At 53.8% G+C, this 24188-nt stretch overlaps 3 protein-coding genes across 15 annotated transcripts; 2 read left to right on the top strand and 1 right to left on the bottom strand.

Annotated features, from left to right (window-relative positions):
• Positions 1 to 360: 360 nt before the first annotated feature.
• LOC306651647 (melanoma-associated antigen 4-like) lies at positions 361 to 9055 on the top strand. The gene is made up of 2 exons (XM_079124314.1): positions 361 to 1006; positions 2709 to 9055. Exons 1-2 carry the CDS (start codon positions 832 to 834, stop codon positions 3815 to 3817), a joined length of 1284 nt encoding a protein of 427 aa, XP_078980440.1. The 5' UTR covers positions 361 to 831; the 3' UTR covers positions 3818 to 9055.
• Positions 9056 to 10105: 1050 nt separating this feature from the next.
• On the top strand, positions 10106 to 13004 carry HSFX3 (heat shock transcription factor family, X-linked member 3). Its single transcript, XM_079124315.1, has 2 exons — positions 10106 to 10763; positions 11289 to 13004. Exons 1-2 carry the CDS (start codon positions 10269 to 10271, stop codon positions 11946 to 11948), a joined length of 1155 nt encoding a protein of 384 aa, XP_078980441.1. The 5' UTR covers positions 10106 to 10268; the 3' UTR covers positions 11949 to 13004.
• A 147-nt stretch (positions 13005 to 13151) lies between these two features.
• On the bottom strand, positions 13152 to 18969 carry LOC306651651 (protein EOLA1-like). 13 transcript variants are annotated; one of them, XM_079124335.1, is made up of 4 exons: positions 18713 to 18969; positions 17976 to 18023; positions 14203 to 14672; positions 13152 to 13443 (listed from the first exon to the last, which is right to left on the bottom strand). In XM_079124335.1, the coding sequence occupies exons 3-4, from the start codon at positions 14453 to 14455 to the stop codon at positions 13220 to 13222; spliced, it is 477 nt and encodes a 158-aa protein (XP_078980461.1). In that variant the 5' UTR covers positions 14456 to 14672; positions 17976 to 18023; positions 18713 to 18969; the 3' UTR covers positions 13152 to 13219. The 13 variants fall into 13 exon arrangements, with proteins under 13 accessions (XP_078980461.1, XP_078980452.1, XP_078980458.1 ...); XM_079124326.1 differs by having other exon boundaries at positions 17972 to 18023; XM_079124332.1 differs by having other exon boundaries at positions 17007 to 18023.
• Between the last annotated feature and the right edge of the window lie 5219 nt (positions 18970 to 24188).

Raw genomic sequence — 24188 nt, forward strand, 5'->3', positions numbered from 1 at the left:
GATTCAAGGGGAGAACTCAGGGAGGAAAGAGGGGAACTGTTTTACTCAGCTTTTTCACTGCTGTGACTGAAAGAACTGTCCAGAGGAATTTTAAAGGAGGAAAAGTTCATTTGACAGCTCACACTTTCAGAAGGCTTAGTCCATAGAAGGCCAGCTCCGTTCCTCAGGACTCATTGCGAGGCAGCACGTCATATCAGAAGAGCGTGACAAAGGGAAGCAGTTCACACGGTGATCAGGAGGCAGAGAGAAAGAGAGGACTACCCTTGCCAGATACAAAATATATACCCCATGGCTAAGCCCCCAATTAACCACTTCCTCCCGCCACACCCCACCTGCTACCAATCACCACTCAGTCCATCAGGGAGCAACCCAATCATTTCTCCTCTGAACCTTCTTGCACACATGATATTTTGGGGTACACCTCAGATCCAAACCATAATCGGAACCTCCACCCTGACAGCAAGCCTAGGAGGCCCTGGGCAGTGTCCTGTGCAGCAGAACTCCCTTCTGCCTCCAGGGTGTCAGGGATGAGTGAGCATGATTGAAGTGTGTGTTCACAGGTCAGCAGATGTAGGAATCTCAGGGTCTTCTGGGAAGTTCAGTAACATCCCAGATCCACACCTGGGAAACCCGCCCCTGTTGGCAGCCTGGGGAGGCTACAGGCAGGACTTTGGGGAAGACATCCATTCCTTCTTCCTCCTCTGGGCCTCGGGGAAATGGGGCCCTTGGCCTGCAAGATGCACCTACATACGGGTCAGCAGAGGGGAAAGGGCCAGACCCTGTCAGGAGTGAGTATGAATACCCTGAGGACAGTCCAGACACAGGAGGCCCATGGAACCTGCTCCTTGTGTTAGCTGGGAAAAACCCACGCAGCAGTGTCCAAATGTGCTCTCTTCACTTCTGTCTCCTCCAAATCAGCGAGGGGGAGCCTTGGTGTTCATCAGGACAGCAGAGAAGTCACACCTGGCCATCAGAGGGAGGATTCCACTCTCTGCCAGGAGTCAAGGTGAGGACCTTTGGTGGCAGGAACTGAATGTCATACCTCCCAAAAGAAGGGACCTCACAGAACCTGGCTTCCCCTGTAACACACCCTGTGGGGCCCCATGCAGGGTCACTAGAAGTGACTCCCTCTTCTTTCTGCCTGATGGTTTGGGTGAAGGGTTTTATGTGGGTAAGGACCTTGGTCCAAAGTTCATTACAGTTCAGCAGAGGGAGTCACATGTGGTTACTAGAGGGAAGAATCCTAGGACATAACAGACCCAAGGTATGTGTCCTTCACAAGGACCGAAGGCATCCCCAGCTCTGGAACAAGGAATCCTACATAGTTTGCCTCTCTATTGTAATGAGTCATGGGAGGCCCTAAGTGGTATAGTCAGTTCTGTCACTAGAGTGGGGAGTCTTCATGGAGATGGAGCTTTGGTCTGAAGGTATCAGTTTTGTCAGATGGTATGGGAGTAAGGAAGAGCAGGCATGGGCAGGAGCAAGATGAAGTCAACTACAGGTCTAGAACCCCCAACCCAGGTTCCAGACTCCACGGGACCTAGGCTTGGCTCCCAACCCTGGAGAGCCCATAAAAGAGGTGATGGGATGTGGCATCCACTCACTTCTCCGGAGAGGTCTGGGACTCTCAGGGAGTTGAGGGTGGTGACTGGGAAAGCGTGGGTTCAGATGAGCACAGGGAGTCACATCTTGTTATCACAGACAGGGGTGCCACGTTCTCCCAAAGGATAATATGAGGACCCCGATGGAGGAGCACGGGAACCCCAAGCACAGAGCAGACAGGCGCCCCTCAAAAATCTGCCCTGTGCCTCCTGTCAACCCAGGAAGCCCAGGCAGTCCTGTCAGGGTCCCTCTCTTCTGCGTGTGTCATTGGTCTCAGGGAGGTGAAAGCTTGGTGAGAGGAGGCTGGACTCACATCAGCCAGGAGTCAAGGTGGAGACAGAGGGAACGTGTGCACATGGATACACAAGACTCCAGCCTCCACCGGACCTTTCTTTCAGCCATGGGAAGAACCAGGTCCCTAGCTCCATGGGCTTTCCCTTCCCATCACTTCCTTTTCCAGAGTCTCACAGAGATTGGATTTTGTTTATCAGAGGTGGCCCCAGGTCATTGGAGAGAGAGACATTCTCACACCCTGATGGTCCTTAAGGATAGGACTGATCCAGGTTCTCCATGCCAGGACACATGGGCCTCAATGGATTTAGCCAGCTAGTGCCGTCACCTTTGGGCAGTTGTGACACACTGCCTCTTTTCTGTCTCAGAGAAGTGGGCATTTGTTCAGAGTCTGCCTCAGGTCAACAGAGAGCTTGAGTCCAGGATTTTCCTGTGCAATTTTGAGGGCACAGAGTGACCACAAGGAGGGCCATCCAACCCAGATCCACGAGGGCCCCACAGACACCGACCAGTCCCTCCTGTTACGGTCAGTCTTCACTCAGCTCACGGAGCAGATGAGGCCCAGAGAGTGCCGGGAGTGTACCAAGGGCCCAACTCTCAGCAGAACAGAGAGCACCCCACAGTTCCCAGTTCCCCAGGGCCTAGGTCAGCCCTGCAGCCTTGTGCTCTGCAGGCTGGCTTTACCCTGAGGAGCGGTCCCACTTTCTCAAGGAGTCAGGTCCTCCAGGAGGACAGGAGGCTGAATAGCCCCAGATCACCGCCCAAACAGATGGCTTGTAATAGGCCATTGTTCACTGAATCCCTCTCTCCCCCAGGACTCATCTCCTGCCCACCCTTTTGCCTACTGTTCCCAAGGGAAGGCATGCCGCAGCATCGTCAGAAACGCAAGCACAAGGAAGAAGGAGGTCCTAAGGCCCAAAGGGAGGCCCGGAGCCTGGTTGGTGTGCAGGTTCCCAGGCCTGAGGAGGAGGGGGCCTGCTCTGCCGGCATCTCCTCCAGTTCCACACATACCCTTAGGGAGGTGCCTTCTCCCGAGCCACTGATTTCTACACAGGCGACCCAGAGTTCTTCCACCCTCTCTGTTGCCGTGGCCCCCACTCCATGCATCCCATTCGCTGAAGTCTCCAGCAGCCAAGAAGAGGAGGGTCCATTCCCCTGGAAGAACTTGGAAGACCGCGAGTCCCTGTTGGGAGACCCACTGGATGAGAAGATGGCTGACTTGGTGCAGTTCCTACTCCTCAAGTATCAAATGAAGGAGCTGACCACCAAGGCAGAAATGCTGAGCAGCGTCTTCAAAAACTACCAGGATGACTTCCCTGTGATCTTCAGAGTAGCCTCTGAGTGCATGCAGCTGGTCTTTGGTGTTGATGTAAAGGAAGTGAAACACTCTGGCCACTCCTATGCCATCGTCAATGCTTTGGGCCTCACCTATGATGGGGTGCTGGGCGATGACCAGAGCATGCCCAAGACGGGCCTCCTGGTAATCATCCTGTGCATCATCTTCATGGTGGGTGACCGTGCTTGTGAGAAAGAAGTCTGGGAAATGCTGAGTGTGATGGGGGTGTATGCTGGGAGGGAACACTTTATCTATGGGGAGCCGAGGAAATTCATCACTGAAGATTTGGTGCAGGAACAGTACCTGGAGTATCGCCAGGTGCCTGGCAGTGATCCTGCTTGCTATGAGTTCCTGTGGGGTCCAAGGGCCCATGCTGAAACAAGCAAGATGAAAGTCCTGCAGTACTGGGCCCGGGTCCATGGGAGTGACCCTCGGTCCTACCCTTCCCTGTATGAAAAGGCTATGAGAGAAGAGGAAGAGGGGGCCCAAGTGCCAAAAGTAGCCAGAGCCACCAGGAGGGGCAGGGGACGGGCCAGATCCAGGAGATATGGCAGGGCTGCATCCAAAAGCTCCCGCTCCCCCATGTGAGATGGGACTCAGTTTTCACCCTGGCTTGGAAGAGAGAAGTCACCTAAGTGGTGGAGGGGATCTTCCGTCTAACATTTTGATGCTTCTGTATTTGTGTGACTTGGAAGGTGAACTGTTTCCTACAGAATTTTTCAAATATTCCTGTTAATTGAAAGTTTCATGTGCTTCAGAATGGAATGTCTTGAAGACCATACTCATCCATTCATTGCTGTTAATACAGTTTCAGGTGTCTTCACAGTTTTGCTTTTTGTTCTATTATTTGGCAACTCATTCTTTCTTTCTTTATTTTTTGTGACCTGAACAAAGATCACATGGGAGTGGAATGGATAATTCCTTGGATGTGTGAACGAAGCCATAAAAAGAAAAGAATAAATGATAGAGAAATGAAAGGTTAATGCTTGCCTTCCCTTATTACCTGTCTTCCCTGTGACATTAAGGGGAGTTGGTGTGCACTGGATTTGCTGTGTATTGGAGAATGGAGGAGAAACGATGAGCTAATGAAAAGGCCCTCCACGCAGCGTCTCATTGATTCCTGAAACGTTCCTGCACCTCTGCTCTGAAAGCCTGGTGTTAGCATTGGGAATACTCAGACTATAGGCTTAGCCACACCGGATCCTGTCATTGAATGTTAGAGTTGAGCTACAGCAACCATGTCAGGAAGATGGGGGGATGTCCCCAGAGACCTAAAGAACAAGTGAAGGAGGGTGAGGAGAGGGGCTCCAGTGTAGAGCAGCCAAGTGCCAATGTCCTAATCCAACCAAGGAGTTTGGAGTTTGGGGCTTGGGGAAACTTCCGTGCCTTCTGTGTAGCTGGACTTCAGTGACACTGCATGGTGGCCAGGGCCAGACTTTAGATGATGTGTCTTAGGGCTGAGAGAATGGAAGACTACTCTGAGTGGTTCCTTTTGATGGTGAATGAAGCCGAGAGGAATGTCCACCTGGGGCAGGTGTGCTGTGCGGTTGAACACGGCGCGAGAGCTTGGTGCTCTGTTACCGTCAACTGACAGGACCTGCAGAGAGATGAGACCAAACGTCCCAAGAAGTGAGGCCTCGAAGTCCCTGGCCAGGACCTCCTGTGCTTGGCTGGGAGAGCCAGAGCTGACTCCAGTACAATGGTGTGTTATGAGGGTGCCAGTGTAATGTGGGCAATTGTAAGAAAGCACTGGAGGTTGCATGGTGATGAAATGAATGGAAAGAGTGGTTTGGATGAATCGGAATCTGGGAGGGAAGGAGTGAGTCCTTGAATCAAATCCTAGGAGCTTCCCAGTGGTAGAGACTCCTCCCCACCACATTTAGCAATATGTTCTCCTGGGGGAAATCTTTACTCGACTGTAGTCATGGAGCTTCAGTGTTGGCTGATGGGGTTACTCCACATTGAATTGAGTTGCATAAATTCCCATGTGTCTGCCGACACACAATGCCAACAATGCCCCAGAGTGGTAGAGCTGGGATCAAGGACTGTTAGAAACAACACCTCTCTGCCACTCACTTCCGTTCCCTTCCAGGCCAGGTGCTTTCCATACTGGACCCATGTCCCAAGAGTCCTACTGGAGAGGTCTTCTCAGCCTCACTGGGCGAATGAAGGCCTGCAGGTGACTGGCTGGGGACTTTGGCAAGAAAGCAGGATAGTGATAGGGCTAGGATGAGACCCTTGGTCTGAATTCAAGTGGAGCCTGTGATCTCCCCAGGACTCCTAGGTTGAGGTTGACCTTCTGACTCAACATTAATTACTCAGCACTGCACAAAGTCCATCTGGTGACCAAAGAAGGACCTAGGGGAGGCCAAAATTCTAAAAGCAGCCCTAGCACAAGCCTGTCTGAACCTCCAGTGGCTCAGGAGGCTGGGGCAGGACTGCATGTTCAATGCCAGCCTCAGCAACTTAGTGAGGCTGTAATCAACTCAGCGAGACCCTGTCTCGAAATAAAAAAAAAAAAAAAAAAAAAAAAAAAAAAAAAAGGGCTGGGATGTGGCTCGTTAGTAAAGCACCCCTGGATTCAATTCCTGGTACCTAAATAAATAAATACATAAATGAAAGCAGTCTCAAAGAAGGTGGCAGTGGGGATCAGACACAATCTAGGGGCTCTTTCCAGTTGACTCCTTGAGAGCCGATTGCCCATTGTCAGTAGTTTCCCCCATTACAGCACCCTTTCCCTGGATGATCCCCATGTGCCCCAGGTTTCACCTCTGGAAACTGGCCCGCTGCCCAGCCCTTCCCTACTGCCTCCTCTGGAGCCCGTGTCATGTGAGACACAGCATTCCTACTGCCTGCAGAAGTTCCCTGGCTCTCCCACATCTCGCCCTCACTCCTGTCTGATAGCCACAGCTCCTTGGTCAGAACAGTTCTCCGGGGATGGTGGTCTTAGACCCCAGCCGTCCCTATCAGGGGGTCAACATGTTCTTTGATTTCCCAGTGTGCTGGGTGTAGACTTTGACTTGGCCAGTTATCTTTAGGCCCTAGGGGTAAAACCCTGAGCATAGAGGGAGGACTTTGGAGGCCACTTGGACATTGGCAGTAGGATTTTAATGAGTTTCTCCCTGGACGCTTCACTAGGAAGGGAACACAAACAGATGGGCTTCTTCGGGTGGTCAGTACCTAACGTCCCCCGGAAGTGTAGATCAGGATCAAGCATCTGCTGAAGCTGAATTCTGAGACCCTGGAATTCTGTTAGGAGCTGAGAAATGTTTCCTCATTAGCCATGCTGGCTGAAAGTTTTTCTGGCCCTGAGATTGAATCCAGAGACTCACTCACGCTAGGTAAACACTGAGCTAGAGCCCTTGCCCTTGTTTGCTTTTATTTTGAGACAGGGTCTTGCTGTTACCCAGGCTGGCCTCAAGTTTGCTGTCCTCCTGCCTCAGCCTCCCGTGACACTGGGACTATGGACATGCACCCCCACACCCAGCTGCTAGCTCAAATTTTCACAGACATACACAGGGAGAGAAAAATCTCTTCACCATCCTTCAGCTGCCTCTGTGGTACTTGCTTCACAGGAAAATGCTGGCTTTCACTGTGGCTAACGCAGCTGTCCAGGCAGATGGGTAACAGTGGTCACGTGGAGGGTAGCAGAGGCTCACCAGTTAAGACTTTACCCTGCACCCCATGAAAGGGGAAACTCTCAGCCCACTGAGAAGATAGTATCGCAGAGGCAAGTGCAGAAATGTCCTGTGGAGTGAAGAAGGGAACCCTCCCTGGCCGCTTTGGCATGATCCTCCTCCATGGGTACTGTAGGATTAAAATCATGTGCCACAGCAGGCACCTAAAATTTCAAGGCAAATCTGGTCTTCTCAGAAACTGCCCCAAGACAAGAGTGTGGCTGTGCACCAAAGGGCAGCCTTTGCTCCTGGTGGAGCACCTGCTCTCTAACAGATCTGGGAGAGTTCAGGTTCCCAGCCACATCTTCTCTCCTTCCTTGGCACAGCGCAACACTCCTGTCCACCTGCCTGTACTTAGGCAGAACATGTGGCATTTCCTTGCCACTGAAACAGAGTGACAGCGTCATTGGTCACATCCTGGCATTTGAGAGCCAGTATGCATTTCCACGCTTTCTCCTTCCTTCCAATAACAAACCATAAGATGGAAGCAGTCTGGATCCCTGGGTCACCTGAGAGCGGAGAGCCCCTGCCAAACCACATCGGAATTCATGTGCACAGCCGGTGACGCACGCCTGTAATCCCAGTGACTCGGGAGGCTGCGGCAGGAGGATCACAGGTTCAAACCTAGCCTCAGCAATTTAGTGAGGCCCTAAGCAACTCAGTGAGATGCTGCCTGTAATAAAATATGAAAACAAGGCTGGGGATGTGGTTCAGTGGTTCCTGGGTTCAGGCCCTGGTACCAAAAATAAACAAACAAAAAACTCAGGTACACAAAATATCAAGTTCTGGGTTTTGTCTGTCATATCAGCTACAGTGTACTTCAGCTAATACACAGCTGTTCACAAAGCTGAGTACCCTCTGGGTAGAGAAGGGCATTCCCAGGTGAGGGGACAGCCTGGGCAGGTCAAGGGCACGGCAGCTCTCAGGGAGTTCAGAGGACAGCACCAGGGGTCACGCAGCATCCTGCCTGAGGCCTGGGGGCTGTAGGAACACTGTAGAGAATCCCAGTCTCTCTCTCAAAAGGGCTTGTTCATGCTGAGGCACAGAGACTGGCCAAGTGGTCCTTGAAGGTTGAGAGCTGAACCTGTGGTCCCGAGTGGTGAGTGGAGTGGAGGGAGGCTGGCCTTCTCTTAATGCTGTTCCTTGAGGAGACAGCAGCCAGCACTGTGAACAATTCCTCTTCAGGAGCAAGAGGATCCTGGTGTCTCACATTGCTAATCCCAGCAGACATTCTCTGACTTGAGACAGGAGGTGCCTAGCTCGGGTTCCTACAGAAGCCACAGGACACCAGGGTATCTCAATCAAATCAAATAAGCACAGCTTCTTTGCCAAAGGGCACAGGTTTGGGTTCCCCAGTCCTGTTCTTCACTACCACATCCTCCCCCCCAAGGGCCCAATCCCTTTATAAGTCCTCAGCCACATTCTTAAGCTAGTGCTAGTATTCAGATGGGGAATGTCTCCCCAAAGGTACATGTGTGGAAGGCTCAATCCCCAGTGTGGCACTACTGGGAGGTCCTTAGGCCACTAAAGCACGGCCCCCAAGGGGACTCTGGATCCTGGCCTGACATCCTCTCATTCAGCTTCCAGGCTGGAGACGTCAATATTTTGCTCCAATGTATGCTCCTGGCATGATGTGCCACCGTCAACATAGGCCTAGAGACATGGGGCCCAGGGGCTGCCACCTGTAGAACCAGGGGCTAAGCAAGGGCTTTCTCCTTGTAGACTAACTGCCTCTGGCCTTTCATGGTGATGACAATCACAGGCTGGAAAGGGCACAACAAAATCTCAGCCCTGGTCACAAGAATTTGCCTAAAAGAAGACGCTGGCAGGTTAATGAAGGTCAATGGCAGTTGAACTGAAAACTCCAGAAGCCTTCTTCATTGACATGACCAGCAACCTCCACTTTTATCTCATAGACTCTAAGTGCTGACATGTGAAACCGAGTCTTTGAATGAATGCTTTGTAAACTTGTTTGGAAGCAGCTTCCCCACGGAGGCTGACTCCAGACACAGGGACATGAGGAAGGATTAGGGCCCGTGGAAAGGAAGGCCTGGGTAGCATTTCTCTCAAGCCCTCTTTGCGCTCCCCTTATAAACCTTCATTGATCCCAAAGGGGGTCACTTATTGGGATGAGGCCCCAAGTTCCTCTCAACCCAGAGAGGATCGTTTCTGCTGTAAAACCCCACCCCTCCCACCCCCAAACCCACCCCCGTTTGGAGACTGTAAGGACAAACTTTCTCCTCCAGCTAGAGGATACAATCTCCAAAACCGCTCTGTGTCCTCATCTGTCTCGGCGGGGTGTGTGTGTATGAGACTTTTTCGGCGTTTTCGACTCCTACCCACACACTCAGACTGGTGTAATTTTCAAAAACCCATTGGCAGGTGCCATTTGGGATCATTTGGCATGTCTAGCTAAGTGAGTAGCAACTCTCCATCAACCAGGACTCAAGGTTGCGACATTTTGGGCAAGAGTGGTGTAGTGGAAACTAAAGGCAGTCCTGTTGTCATCCGCGGAGGGATGAGGCTTGGCAGCAAGCGGAGCTCAAGAGGAGCCTCCCAAGCTCGGCTGAAGACACTGCCATTCAACCACAGGAGATGGGGAAGGAACATGATCCTTGGACACTAGGCGCTCCCGCAGTGCTTGGCACAGCTCTCCTCCTACTCTGGGGACAACCTGACCGAGTGGCAATGAAACAAGCTCCTTATTTGGGCCCATCTGCGAAGACCCTAGCAACCCACAGGGGCAGTTGGGAGATACCAAGCAGGAAGGAGACGGGGGCGGGGGGAAGGGAGGAAAGCAGGGGGCTACCAACCAAAGGCTGGGCCACCCTGCCTTGGAGGTACAGTCACCTAGCGGCCCACATGACCAGGGCCATCTCGGTAATACCCAGCCTCGCACTAACTGGGGCCTGGCCTTTGAATAATCAGAGAGGGCAGCAACAGGCCTCCCCCGTCTCTGCAAGTGGGAGGACCCATGGGGGTCTTGGCTTCTCATCTCATCCAGGGAGAGCCTGGCCTGTGACCCAGTGTGCCTGTCAGCAGAAGGGACGCTTCTCTGGGAATGTGAACCATGCCTCTGCACACTTTGAGCAAAGGGAAGCTGGGGCCCTGCTGCCCCTCCCCTCCTCCACCCTGGGCCAGGACTCCCCCCCTAGCCTGGCTGGGAGTCAGCTCTGTGACATCGCGTGACAAATAAAGAGGGCGGTGATGTCAGCACTTGGTTGCCCTGCTACGGAGGCTCTAGAAGTTTGCGGACAGTATTTATAGAGCCTCTCCTCGGGACCCAAGGCATTTTAGACTCGCTCGCTAGGACAGCTATAACGGTCTTGGGTAGGAAATGCTCCTGACGATAGTGTAGCGCCATGGCCAGCGAGTGTAATGAAGAGCACCCTCAAGTCCAGGTGGCCCCGTCGGTCAGCGAAGAACCAGTGAGCAAGCCCCCATCTCATCCTTCACCTGATCCCAAGGTGGATTCAGAGCAGGTTTCGGACGGGCCTGATGACCGAGCCCTGGGCCAGGATCCTGGCTCCCAAGAGAGCCTGCCACCAGAAGAACCAAACCAGAGTGTGACCAGCGAGGAAGGCCACGAGAACCTTCTTGGGCTCTCCTTCCCCAGAAAGCTTTGGGTGATCGTAGAGAGTGATGCCTTCAGGTCTGTGCACTGGAGTGGGGAAGGAGACACCGTGGTCATCGAGGCGGACCTTTTCCAGAGTGAAGTCCTCGGCCGGAGGGGCGCTGAGAGGATTTTTGAGACAGACAGCTTGAAGAGTTTCATTCGCCAGCTGAACCTCTACGGATTCAGCAAGATCCGCCCAAAGGACTCTGGGGTTCACTCTCGGGTGAACAAAAGAACGATGGTAAAGTACAAAGTATTCCTGTTACCCACTTTCTCTGTTACTTGAACACCTCTGTAGCACCCCCAGATGAATCCTGCTGCAAGGGCTCATTTCTCTTCTGTTTTGATTTTTCCTGGTGCTGGGGACCGATCTCAGGGCCTTGCGCATGCGAGGCAAGCACTCTCCCCACTGAGCTCTATCCCCAGCCTGCAAGGGCTCGTTTGTAAGGAACACTTGTCTAGTGTGAGAGATCACTTATGGAAAGATGAACGTTCAGCTTTTCACAGTAAGTGACAACTCTTTAGAGATAATCTGCAGGCCAGGAAAAAAGGCCTGAGAGGTCAGTTGATGTCACAGGTGTGTTTTACCCCGTTGGCCTATGAATTTTCTTTAGTGAGGTCACCCACTAGGGTGTAACCTCACTGGCCAGCAACTTGAAAATGATTTCCTCCATTACAATCCAAGTCCATCAGGATTCTGTGCAGGCCCGGGAGGAGCAAGGCACCTTTTACCACAGAGAGGCTGAAATATTTCCTTTTGTTTCAGATCTACCGCAACTCCAACTTCCAGAAAGACAAGCCGGGCCTCCTGGAGAACATCTGCAAAAAAGGACAACGGAGAAACTCTGCTCGGCGAGCAACCTGCGCACCAAAGCCTCCGAAGAACCCGGCTGGGCAAGAGACTGGCGCGTCCTCTCCGAAGAGAAAGAAGCTGGTGGCCACCAGACACTCCCCACGATTCCACCGATTCCACCGTGAGGTCGGGGCAGAGGAGGCGCTGCCCCAGAGGGAAGCCCCTGACGACCAGGGCCCCAGAGGCACGCAGCCCTTCATGCTCTCTGGGGTGTGGGCTATGGGCAATGCCTCTGATCTTCCCCCGGAAAACCAGGCCCCTCAGGAGCCCAGGGGCCCAAGTGGGGAGGGCACCTCTGGGAACGACACATCTGTGCCCCAGGCTACTGCCGGAATGGAAGGCGAAGGGGAAGTGCCCGGCAGCCCCCCGGGTTTCCCCGATTACTGTTCCGTCATGTCTCTGTACAACACTTGTTACTCCATCCTGCTGGCCGCCCTCTCGGCCATGTCCCCAAGGGAGCCCTTTGACGGAGGCGAGGAGGATGACAATGAGGAGGAGGAGGAGGTGCAGGAGGGCTCCTCAGATTACAAGTGTGCACTCTGTGAGCAGTTCAAAGACAATTCACGTCTGTGAACTCAGCCCACGCACAGAAGACGAAGGTCAGCGTTTTCTAATGTTGAACCTACTTTTGGTCTTGATAAAGAAAATGAAACTCTGAAGGGGTAAATAAATGATCTAAACCAGAGTCCCGAGAACTGTTCTTTGTAACCACCTGTGCGCGCCAGTCCTGCACGACGCGCTTTGGTGCCCCAATCCCTTTCCTTTTGAAGCAGCAGCACTTCCACACACCCAGGAGAGGACCTGGCAGGGCAATGCTGAGTGCGAGCTCAGGAAGATCTGGTCCCTGAAACTTGCCTGCTGGTCAGCAGACGGCAGTGCCCGGCTCCTGACCTGGGGAATCACCTCACACTACTCGGGTATCTCCACACAGGAGATTCCTTCCTCATGGGGTCCCCCACCCCAGAGTTGCCAGGAAGTTTCTGATCTGCAGCTGAGCTTACCCAGTCCAAAGTGGGCCTGCAAAGTGGCCCACCTACAATCAGGCCTCCCATCTGCTAGGGGATGGATGCTACTACAGCCTGCCTCACAAGAGACAGGCCACTCCAGTCTCCACCAGGGTTGGGGGGCCCTGGTCCCCACAGATATCCACCACTAGAAACCATGCTGTGAAGTCAACACAAAAGACCGCCATGCAATAAACACACCTGTCTCTTCAAAAGTCAGTATCACTCCATCACAACCGTTCTGAGGACCCTCTGGTGGGATCCGATGTAGCTGCATGACACCCAGGCTGAGCCCAGGGACGCTGTTCTCACAGAGTGAGAATGACAAGAAGGAACAGATGGCTGCCCCAAGTCGATGTTCTGGTCATGTGGGATGCCCTGGGCCACTAACAGCTGGTCCCTCTCCAGCAGTACTCAGTGGTGGGTCCCAGAGTTCCCGTCATGCTCCCATGAGCCCTTCATACACTCCAGAGTTCTGACTCCAATAAAGGGCAGGGAAAACCCACAAGGGTGCCCCAAGCACTACCTAGTTACCATCTGCATGTTTATTTGTACATTCTAGAAAGCAACGGGACCAGAATAAGAATTAGGCAATGCCAAGACCTTTCCGGGTGGCCTTGCCTTCCCGCTAAAGGTCAAGGTACCGAGACCTTCTCAAGGACTTCCCCTGCACAAGGAAAGCCCGCCTCCGTCGTTCCCTTCTCAGGAGCATAGCAATCTGTGTCCTTGAGCAGCGCTGACAGCTGTGGCAATTCAGGCTTAACCCGGCCTGTATGGGTCTGTGTCATGATTTATTTTTATGTTGGTTTCTCCACAACTTTCCTCTCCGGCCCACGATGGTCACACCTCATGCTCCACAGGGATCAGATGCTCTGGGATGTCCACCTCAAACATGTCCTTCCCCCCTTTCTGAGGGACAGGCTCCAGTAACCACCTAGGGTTTGAAATCACTGTCAAGTACTTCTGCTGCAGGTTGCTGAGTACGGCTTGACTTTCCAGTTCCACAACCTCTTCGGGAGCTAAGTTTTCCGGGCACTGTGACGTTTCCCCGATGTCCACGAGCCCTGTGTCCAAAGAGACAAACACACAAGATGGCTTTCCCTTCCACAGCCCAAGGCCTGCAGTGTGACAGCAGGGTGAGTCAAAGTCACACTGCTGGAGCCCAAGATATCACCAACAAGACAAGAGGCAAGTTGAGTATTTCTCACTCGACACCGGGGACACGCCACCCTCTCTTCATGGAATGCTGGGTAAGATGAAGAGGAGGGAGCCTTGTCCTTGCTGAGGATGCTCAAGGATGGGCAGGCCCCAACAATGCTGCTGATGGTGGCAGTTCCTTATTGGAAAGGCACAGCTGCTGCTGGGAAACCACCGCCAACAGGACGCCTAATCAGGTCACCAGGTGGCAGGTGCCCATGCGGGACCTTGACAACCGAGAGCTTGGGCACGTGCCCAGGGAACATCACGGGTGTGGCAGGCACGTGAAGCCTGTCAGTTGGCCTGACTCTAGAGGCCACTCAACTGGAACAGCATGCCATTCTGCTCCTCTGGACTTGGTGGCATGCGCATAGGTGGCCACCTGTCACAGACAGATCACAAATAGCAAGTGCAGCCCAGAGGGGAGGGAAAGATTAGCCAGGTTGTGTGGAACCCCGGCCTGCAGACCCCGGCCCCGTGCCCCTCGCATAGCCGTGCCGCTCGGGCTAACTGCAGCAAACACGCCCGCCAGCTCACGGAAAGCACAACAGAAGCCATGAACCTCGGAGCACCCTCCCGGGGCAACTCCGGGAGCTCTCTGCGCCGGGTCCACACTCCCCACTTACCAGCTATCACTCCTCGGCCAAACTTTTCCCCTTCCCAGAGCAAGGCCTGGATCTGCCCAGGGCTCATCCGCAGCCTCTCCTCCAGCAGCTGCCTCCAGGAGCCTTCTTCCCAATCCCTGTGAGCGATGTGGATGGCGATGGTGCAGTTCTGGTGGCTCTTCAGCAGGGGGCGCCACCGCGTCTCCAGGGTCTTGACTCCATTCAAGACAAAACCGGCAAAAGGCTGCCGGAAGGAGAGGCAGGCAAACTTCATCTGCTTCCCTGTGGGCTCACAGGCAGCGAGTTGGTCCTTGTCACAGTGCCTCGCAGGGGTCCTGAAACCCCACTGACCTCGAGGGTTGCTGCTTCTGCCTGTCAGCAGTCCCTGTCGCCCTGCTCCACCCTGGACTCAAGGCAAGGTGCCTAGGTTTGGATGACTCGGGTCTAGCCAGTGGAGTCTTTGGCGAGCACGTGAAGTAGGATGTGGACAGCTAGAGAAAGGCAGAGGCAGGGCAGTGTGTGGTCAGGGCCGTGACCGGGGTCCCTAGGTTCTAGGTGAAAACAGAGGAGGGAGGACCTCCTTGGCCTAGTTGGGGCTTCATCCCTGGGTGGGCTGCCTTTAGCACAGAGGAACAGTCCTGGCTCTGCTTCTTCTCCCACCTGCCCTCATGGCCCCAGCCACCTACCTCCTCAGCAACCTGGCCCCACCACCCCAAGCACTGCACTCCCTGACCTGTCTGGCTCCAACCACCACAGGGTTGCCGTGCACGATCCCCAGGTGTGCAACATTTAGCAGGTCCTATCTCAGGACTCCCTGTGATGTGACGTGGGCCCTTCAGTGCCTCCTCCGGATCCATCTGGGTACCACACTCCTCAAGCCCCACGCCCCTTCCCACCTGAGCCAAGACAAAGGAATCCTAACAACAAGAACGGTGGCCCAGTGTGCATGCACCTTCCCTGTGCCTGGCCCTGCAACGCTCACGATCCTCAGAAGACTGAATTTAATTCTCAAATGACCGCACAGGGCCAGCTGCACTTGCTAGGTCCCCTCGATGGCTGAGAGAAGGAGAAGCAGCATGAAGAAGCAACCGTCCATGGTGGCACAGGCTGACCTCAGACAACCCCTGCCGAGGTCCTTGCCTTCTTTGCATGTCCCTCGGGAGAAGAATGCTCCCACAGAAAGCCTCTGCTGCTCAGTGTGAAGAGCACAGGGCCCCATCAGGACAGCCGCCAGGGAGGCCTTGATGCCAGACCCTCAGCCCACTCTTAGCCGGTCATGCAGCCTCGGTTTCCTTGGGGCTGTGATGGCAGGCCAGGTGCCGGGAGCATTCAGCCATTCCCTGGCACCTAGCAGGAGAGCCCCAGATGGTGTCCACTCTCAGCAGCTGCAGGAGCATCACGCCTGGGGTCCCTTCCTCTGGCAACTCTGACCTTCACCCATGAGCTGACCCCTGCACTCTGCCTAGGGCCTCCTGCCTGTACCTTCTTTAAGCACACACATTTCGCCCCAATATCTCCTGCGGTTTTAAGGAAATAGGCCTAACCACAGAAGACGAGGCCCCATCAGGACAAGAGCAGCCTGGCACTCACCCCTTCACCACCCACAGCCCTCCCCACGTGTGCCAGATCTTCCGCCTTCCTCCTGCATCCGGGGGTGGGCTACCCCTACCAAGCCAGCTCTCCTCTGGCTCACTCCAGGACCTGGGCCCCCCATCTGTTCTCCTTCAGGAAAACTGCTTCCCCCTCACACCAGAGGGTGGCTCTGCATTCACAGGACTGTGCCTGCACAATAATCATCACCTGAAGAAGGATGTTCCTGTGAGGCCACCCGTGCCTCCAGCTTCCGCCTCCCTCCTCTACACCTCTGCACAGCAGAGACCTCAGCAGAGTTCTCCACGCCCTCCACCTCTCCCTTTTCTCCCAACTCGCGCCCTCACCACACGACACCTCCCCTGGGATATCTGGTCCCATGGGCGCTGAACACGAGCTTGGCCAGTTTGGTCTTCATCGCATGGAACACTCAGCAGCTCAGGTCTGGCTGACCATCCTCTTCCCAACTCCTTCCCAGGCTTCCACATTGCTCGCTGGCCTCTCTGCTACCTGTCCCATCAGCCACACCTTCTTAGCCTCAGCCTTACCTGGCCAGACCAACAGACCGAAGACCCGACCCCTGCACACCAAATCCACCACCCTTCACCATCTGTAGGAGGGGTCACCACCTACACCATATTCCTGCCCCTGACCTAGCAGCTCTCCCTCATCCACCACCTATGTCACATGGCAACATCTCCAAAGCCTATCCCCAATCTCCCGTCCTGCCAGTCTCCATGGCCACCATCCCAGTCCAATCTCCTACCACCTCCTCCCTCCTCAAGCAGTATCCCTGGTCACTCCCGCACTGCTCTGCAGCATTCAACTGGCAGTCAGAATGACCCCGATTCAGGGGCCATGGCACTCCTCTGCTGAAACCTCCCAAGGGTTCCTGCCCAACCAGGGCAGAATGGACCCTTCTCACCAGGGCCCGCAAGGTCCCTCCTGATCTGGCTCCCTGCCCCTGCCATCAGCTCTCCTTTGTCCCTTATCCACCTCCCTGCTGCTGCACAGGCCCGCCTTCCATCCCATCCCACAAACAGTTCCTACCTCAGGGCTTTCGTTGGGTACTCAGGGTTTCCCTGGGTCCCCTTAAAATTCCTAAGTTGTAGGGCTTTACCCCCTACACACCTCACACAGCAACCATAAATAGAAAGACAGAAGTTGTACAAAGGCAATTCAGTAAAATTGAACTGACTAGAGTGGCCCACATCCAGTACGACTCGGGTCCTTACCAAAATGGGGGATTTAGAGTTGCGCATACACAGAGGGGAAACACCATGAGCAGGTGAAGGCAGAGATGGGGGTGATGCTTCCTGAAGTCAAGCAACACCAAAGATTGCCAAACGACAGCCAGATCCTGGGAGAGGGACAGAGCAGATTCTCCAACAGCCCAAAGAAGATACAGAGCCCCCCCCCCCCAAGCACCTTCCTTTCACATTCCAGCCTCCAGAAATGTGAGGGAATACATTCCTGTTTCTTAACTCACCCAATTTGTGGCACTTTGTTTTGGCCATCTTGGCAAAACAATAGGCAGGTGTGAGGTGTTCCCCCCCCACACACATCTCCACAAGTGCGGGCCTGAAATTTCCACTGAATAGCACTTCCAGTCATTCTTCCTCTCGCTCGATCTGCCTCAGTATTTGTCTTCTGTACGGCATCCCACTCTTCGCAGTCCCATAATTTACCCAATCGTGCATTGCTCCACTCATGGACAGCTGCAAACTGTTTCTCATTTTCTGCCACTAGAACTGACATTCCTTGTCATAAACTCGTTGGCATGCACACAGAGATGCCGAAACATGCCAGCCAGTGGCCTTCCACAAAGACTCACCCAACCAAAGGTGCCGCTGTCCCACACACAGCCCACAGCATCGTCATCCTGCTCTTGGGTGACCAAGGACAACCCATCCTTATGACTTATGAAGAAGGCAGAATGTCTCTCCTCAAGCCAAGTCATTTCTCTGTCCTCTACTGAGGTATGTGACCAGAGTGCACATCTGCCTACTTTTCACCACTCAGCTTCTGAGCCGACCCCTTCCTCACTGGACACGACAAAACCAGACAGTGAAATATGACACACGTGGGTGGATTGACAGTGAAATATGGCCCGCGTGGGTGGATTCCCTAGTGGGAACTGAAGCAACTGTGAAGGTAGGCAGGGGGTGGAGCCCCTGCTGCCTTGTGCTGCAGAGGGTACCTGCCTGGAGCTTGAGGAGGAAGCCTGATTCTGCTTGTCTCAGCTTCTTCACCTGCACAAGGACAAGGAGATAAGGACAGGAGGAAGATAAGATAGCAATGCTGGCTAGTGGCACAGGAGGCCTTCTACTCAGTGAGCACCAAGGACCAGGACCCCCTGGGAGGGTCGGTTTCATGGGGAACACATATGTGCGCTTCACCAGAGCTTGGGTCTGCTACTCATGACGGGGGCTCATCCCCCACCAGGGTCTAGGATCACACGATGCATCAGGTGTGTGGGAGTCAGTTCGGGACGGGAACCCTGTTTTTAAGCCAGGACACGGGGTCCAAGGGCAGAAAACGGGCGCCTTCCCTCACATGGTCTCTGGGCAAAGGTTGGCGGGTCCGGAATCGCATCGTCCTCCATTTAATTCTGGGCAGACCACACTGGGCCCCGCGCCCAAGGGCACAGAGCTGAACACCTCATCGCCTGGGGTCTAGGGAGTTCACGGGGCAAGGTAAGGTGGGGCCGGAAGGAGTGGAGCAGCACACTGGCTGGCTGCACGCAGAAGCGCGTCGCCAACACATGCTTGGCGGAAGACAGGGTGCGAAGCCTGTCAGAGTAGGGGCCGACCAGGGAGCCACTGCACGGGTTTTGAGTCGCACTTCCAGGAAACCCTAGTCCAGAGGCACCTGAGGAGGAGCACACAGGTTTGAACCTGCCTCCCTTAGGTCGCGGGCAGTCTCACGACTCAGGACTCACTGGCACTCGTCCAACTCTGGCCTATGACCACAGGACCAGACAGGCCTCCGCCTCCCCGAGGCCCGGGAGAGGCCACCAGCCCTGCGTAGGGCTCCCGCCGCCGGTTGAGGAGGTGACGGAGGAGGGCCCGGCTTTGAGGTCGGCGCCGCGCTGCTGCTGCTGCTGTCGTCCCTGGGACACCGCTGGCCGGGACAGGGGCTCGCCCGCCTGAACCCCGGCGCCTGAGCCCAGCCCCCGACGTTCTTTCTAGGAGGAGCGCACGCAGGCACGTACTCTCGCAAGCACGCACGACCTCACGTGTCTACGTACCCTCCACGCCCGTGGGCAGTCCCTGAGTATTCAGCCAATCAGGCCGACCGGCTGTAGCCACGTGCCGGGGGTAGGTAGCCACGCGCTGATGTAATCACGCACTTACGCAATCACGCACTTCCACCCCAACCGGCCACTAGGAGATGCTGTGGGACTCGCCAGGCCCTGAAGCGCTGGTCCGTGACCCCAGGTCCAGGGTCTGCAGTCCCGCGACCAGGAAAGGGGAGTAGAAGTTAGAAAACGACCCGAGGGAGAAAAAGAAAAGGGTGGGATGAGGCCAGCCTGAGGGAATGTCGGGAAGGGTGCTGCGGGGAGGGCTGGAGCTTAGAGAGCAGAAGGGCCGAGGGCCGGCCTTTGAGAGAGCCCTAAGTTAGGAGTTGTGGGCGGGGTGTGAGTGTGGAGGTAGGCTTGGGGACATTGCCGAGGTACCAGCTGGACGGGGCTGCTGTGAGGGAGGTGGGAGGGGGGCTCTCGGGGAGCTGAGGTGGGCTTCTAGGAGTGGGGCAGGAGCTAGGGGTGGGGCTGCTGGGTTACTGGGACCGGGCTGCGAGGAGTGAGAAGGACTTGTGGGCGGGGCTGAGGAGTAAGGAAGGAGTTGGGGCCGCGTGGGTGGGAGGAGCCGGCAGGGCGTCCGGTGGATCTGTGCCAGACTGTGAAGAGTGAGTGAGGAGTTCTGGGTTCTGCGTGGGGCTGCAAGGAGGAGCTGGGCGGGGCTGGGAAAACTAGTTGTTCTGGGCGTGGCTGCAAGGAGTGAGGTGGGAGTTTTGGGCGGGGCTGTGAGTAGTGAAGTAGAGTCGAGAGCAGGTCTGTGGGAGGAGTTGGGCGGGGCTCGAAGAGTGATGTGGGGTGTGGGGCGTGCCTCAGGAGGAGCTGGGCGGGGCTGAGGGCAGGGAAGTTGGAGCTTAGGAACTTGATGGGCTGAGTGATGATGTAGCAGTTGGGGGTGCAGTTGGAGCTCCTGAGCAGGGCGGAGTTGGGAGTGGCTGTGGGAAGAGCAGGGCGGGGCTGAGTCCCAAATTTTGGGTGAAAGTCCTGACTGAAGGGTAGGATTTGGGGTTTAAGACTGAAGCGAGGCAGGACTGTTCCTACCCAGGTAGGAATTGGGATGGGGCTGAGTTTAATGCCTTGGGGGCGTGCCCACAAATGCCGCAATAGGAGATGGAGCTTGGAAGCAGGGCCAGGCTGTGAGTTACTATGTAGTAGTTGTGGGCGGAACTGAGAGTACCAGGTAGAGTGGGGTGGATTTATGGGAGGAGTAGGGAAGGGTTGGTGAGTGCTGAGGTTTCAGATTGGGGGTGTGCCTATGAGTGGCCTGTGCACAGGTGTGAGAGCTGGGTTAGGAGGTGGGGGAAGAAGTGTGGGCCTGTGAGTCCTTACTGTAGCAGGATTGGGGGCATCACTGTAGGAGGGGTAAGGGAAGAGCAAGGAGGTTTATGGGAAATAGTTGAGGGTTTATTTTTTATTTTTTAGAGATTGAACCCAGGGGCGCTTAAACACAGAGCCACATCCCCAGCCCTTTTTCACATTGACTCACAGTGCTTGTAGGGGCATCTTCCAGGCTGAACTTTGAACCCTGGAACCTGAACCTAGGCAGCATTAGTTAGATAATTGTTAAGAGGAAAGAATGGCTACCAATGGGTTAGGGGCTAGGAAGGTCTCAGACAACCACGTTTTCCAGCTGAGACTCAAATCAGTGTGCCTGTGTGTGTGTGTGTGTGTGTGTGTCTCTGTCTCTCACAAGGTCCTCTACCACTGAGGTGCATCTCCAGACATTTGTATTATGTTTTGAGTCAGGTTCTCACTAAATTGCCCTGGCCTGCCTCCCTAGTAGCTGGAATTAGAGGTGTGCACCGCCACGCCTGACCATCTGCATCTTTAGTTCAAGAGGATTTTGTTGAATCAGACCTGAGGAGGGCAAGCTGAGAGGATTAGATATAGCCCGGGGATGTAAAGAGTGTTTGTGACTAGATCAGACACCTTTGTGGAGCAAGGCTGTAGGAGAGGAGGCTGGGAAACAGGATGGGGCCCAATTTACAAGGGCCGGTAAAGGAGTCTGGGCTGCATCCTGATCACTGCAGTCAGTGCCTTCTCTTGGGTTTCACTGTGAGCATTGGTACTGGCAAGCTTTGGGTTCTCTTCCTAGGAAAATTAATTGATAATCTCATTTGACCAGTCAGCAATCTGACAAAACTTTGTGTGCCTCTGATGGGCCAGGTGTGTATGCATACTGCAGGGGCAAAGAGATGAGAAGTTGCAGCCTCTGGCTCCGGAAGATCCTTCCCCGGATGACTAGGCTCATCCCTTCCATGTGCATCTATCCTCGCTGATCTGAACATGTGTCTCTTTCCTCCGGAGAAAACTTAAGGGTACCCTTTCTCTTTGCTTGTGATGAGGCTTCCGAGTCTTTTACCTGATTTTGCAGTGAGGTTTGCAGAGATGACATGAGCTGTCTAGTTCCGAAGTTTATTCCAGGGAAGGCAGGAGAAAGAAGGTGTCGGGGCCAGATCCTCTCAGTCAGGTTTCCCCTTGTGATGCCCCGAGTTGTGCAGCAGGGTGACTGCCGCTTGTGGCCCAAATAAAAGAGTTTGGTTTGTTCGGGCTTTTCCTGCATGGCTGAGCTGGAGCTGTGTCCGGGGCCAGGTGAGGTTTGGCAACGTGGTCCCCTAACCCGCTGTCTCTGGACATGCTGCCTCTGAAGAGGAGGGTAGGCAATGAAGACAGTGCTTAGGAAGGGTGACCAAGGAGTGTTGTAGCACCCAACAAGTAATGCTGCTTAGAGAAAGCTTTGGGACAGAGATCTGCTTGGTGGACGAAATGACACTAGCTAGAGTTTGCTCCTGGTCATGGACAGATCATCCTTTGCTCTGTGTGCAGGGGGTTGTCCTGTGCATCGTAGGACATTGAGCAACATTCCTGTGCTCTATCCAGTAGATACCAATCATAGCTCCCCTTACGTTCAAGCTGTAACTATCAAAAATGCCTCCAGATAATTCCAAAAGTGCTTTGGGGAGGAAATGTTCCCCTTATTTGAAGCCACCTTCATAAAGCAGGGTCTCAAAGAATCAAGAAATGAGGCTTAGAGCAGTTTCCTTTGATTGGATCTCATTGCAAAGTAAGGCATGGAAGACCCTGTTAAACTGTTGGTGCTCAGGTTTTGTGCATTAACAATTCCTTGGGGAACTTGAGCTTCTGAGCTCATGTTCTCTATTTGTTGGACTAATGGAATACAAACAGGTTCAATAACTTTGAAGGAGAGGGACACTCTGTTTTATTCTTTTCACTTTTTTACCCTCCTGACAACACATTTTAACATTTGCTTTGTATGCACTTTTGTTGATCATAATCACGAGCTTGATTAATTGGGAAGTAAGTGTACCATTGTGAGAGAGATTGCTTTGAACTCTCTGCTTAGGAATGCAGGTATAACCTTTCATATCACTGTTGAGCCTCTGAAATGTGCAGCGGTTGAAGTTACAACATTGGTTTCTTTGGGCAAATTGTCAAGTGCTCCAGAGGACACCAAAATATCAGTTTTGGTCTCAGAAATGGCCAACCAGTTATTCCCAACAGCATGCCATGTTGGATAGTTACAGGACCCAGACTCAGCCCTACCTTTTTGCTCGAGAATTTTCTCCTTGCTTTCTTGAGTGGTGTAAGATATTACTAAAAGAACCTGCTTGCTCTTGGTGTGAGATGTACTAGTTTTAAGTAGAAATTGTTGAAGGTTGTATTTCCCATTTCTATGAAAGCTTTTCTCAACCTTGGCACTCTTGACATTTGGGACCAGACCTTTCTATGTTGTGGGGTCCTGTGCAAAATAGGATATTTAGCAGCATTCCTGGTCTGTCCTCACTAGATAAAGGTTGCACTTTCCCCAAAGTATGAAAACCCAAAATAATAGCAGCCTTTGAGAAGTATTCCCCTGCGGGCAAAATCATCCTCCATTAAGAAGCAGTTAGCCCAGCTCTTGACACTGGCAAAATTCTCCATCCTGAGAGGCACTGATAGGAAATTCCTTGACCCTTGGCTCAGCTTGTTGGGATGCTCCCGTTTCTGAAAGTACAGTTTCTATTCAGGAGAAATGCTTTGAACATTGGACCCCCGAGCTTCAATGAGGGCTCCTTCTTCCTGAATACCCTCTGAAACCTGTCTGTGGTTGCTCCTTTTGTGCAAGGCCACCTTGGGTGGTTTCTGTTGTGGGTGTTTATGTGCCCGTTACCCCAACTCCAGTAGAATCTGTCTCAGTACAAGGATCCTGCCCAGTTCACCTTTGTACTGTCCTTAGAGTCCACCTCTTCCAGAGGAGATGGTGACTGATGATGGCAGTCATCAGCACTCCCTGGAGTCTCTACCACACCATGTTAGATTTGTCACATGAATAAGACAGGCTGTGACTGAAATCCCTTCTGTGCTATTTGGGGTAGGAAAGGTGAGTGCGTCTGTTAGTCTCATTTGAGGTATGATCAGACACCGTCAACAGAAAAAATTATCTGTGAGGTACTGTAAGGCCTCAGGAGAGGCCAGGATCTATCTCAGGGAAATCAGGAAGCCTTCAGAGGGAGCCTGGCTCTGAGCTGTGCTTTGAAAAATGGGCGGTATTTTGAAGGTGGTGATTCAGGATTGCATTCCTGACAAGTCAGCTTTGGCCTGGGAGGAAGAGTGAAGGGTGGGATGAGGCCATCCTCAGGGAGTATTGGGGAAAGTGCTGAAGGGAGGGTTGGAACTTAAGAGAGGAGAAGGGCCAAGGGCCAGCCTTTGAGAGAGTGCTAATTCAGGAGTTGTGGGCAGGGTTGTAAGTCTGGAAATAGGATGTGGGGACGTTGCTGACATACAAGCTTGGTGGGGCTCCCAGGGGAGCTGAGCTAGGCTTCCAGGAGGGGTAGGAGTTGAGCATAGGGCTGCACGGAGTGAGATAGGATTTGGAGGAGTGTGTGCTGAGGAGCTGGGTGGGACTGAGTAGTGAGGAATTTGGTGTGGGACTGTGTGGGAGTTGGGCAGGACTGTGGGGATAGAAGTAGGAGTTGGGCTATATGGAATTGGGAGGTGGAATGTGGCTGAGGTAAAGGAGGGTGGGTCTGTGAGGACTGAGTTTGGAGTTGACAGGGCTGTGAGGGGTGAGGTAACAATTGGTGGAGAGGCTGTGGGAGGAATTGGGCTGAGGAGTGAG

This window comes from Sciurus vulgaris, assembly GCF_902686455.1.
Source record: "Sciurus vulgaris genome assembly, chromosome: X".
NCBI classification, from domain to species: domain Eukaryota; kingdom Metazoa; phylum Chordata; class Mammalia; order Rodentia; family Sciuridae; genus Sciurus; species Sciurus vulgaris.

Excerpts from the sequence above, each read along its gene's own strand:
- HSFX3 (XM_079124315.1), top strand. The coding sequence starts at position 10,269 with ATGGCCAGCGAGTGTAATGAAGAGCACCCTCAAGTCCAGGTGGCCCCG. Across the intron at positions 10,764-11,288 it reads GGGTGAACAAAAGAACGATG|ATCTACCGCAACTCCAACTT; the intron begins GTAAAGTACAAA and ends CTTTTGTTTCAG.
- LOC306651647 (XM_079124314.1), top strand. The coding sequence starts at position 832 with ATGGAACCTGCTCCTTGTGTTAGCTGGGAAAAACCCACGCAGCAGTGT. Across the intron at positions 1,007-2,708 it reads ACTCTCTGCCAGGAGTCAAG|GACTCATCTCCTGCCCACCC; the intron begins GTGAGGACCTTT and ends TCTCTCCCCCAG.
- LOC306651651 (XM_079124328.1), bottom strand. The coding sequence starts at position 14,455 with ATGAAGTTTGCCTGCCTCTCCTTCCGGCAGCCTTTTGCCGGTTTTGTC. Across the intron at positions 13,444-14,202 it reads TGGCCGAGGAGTGATAGCTG|GGCTCGTGGACATCGGGGAA; the intron begins GTAAGTGGGGAG and ends CTTTGGACACAG.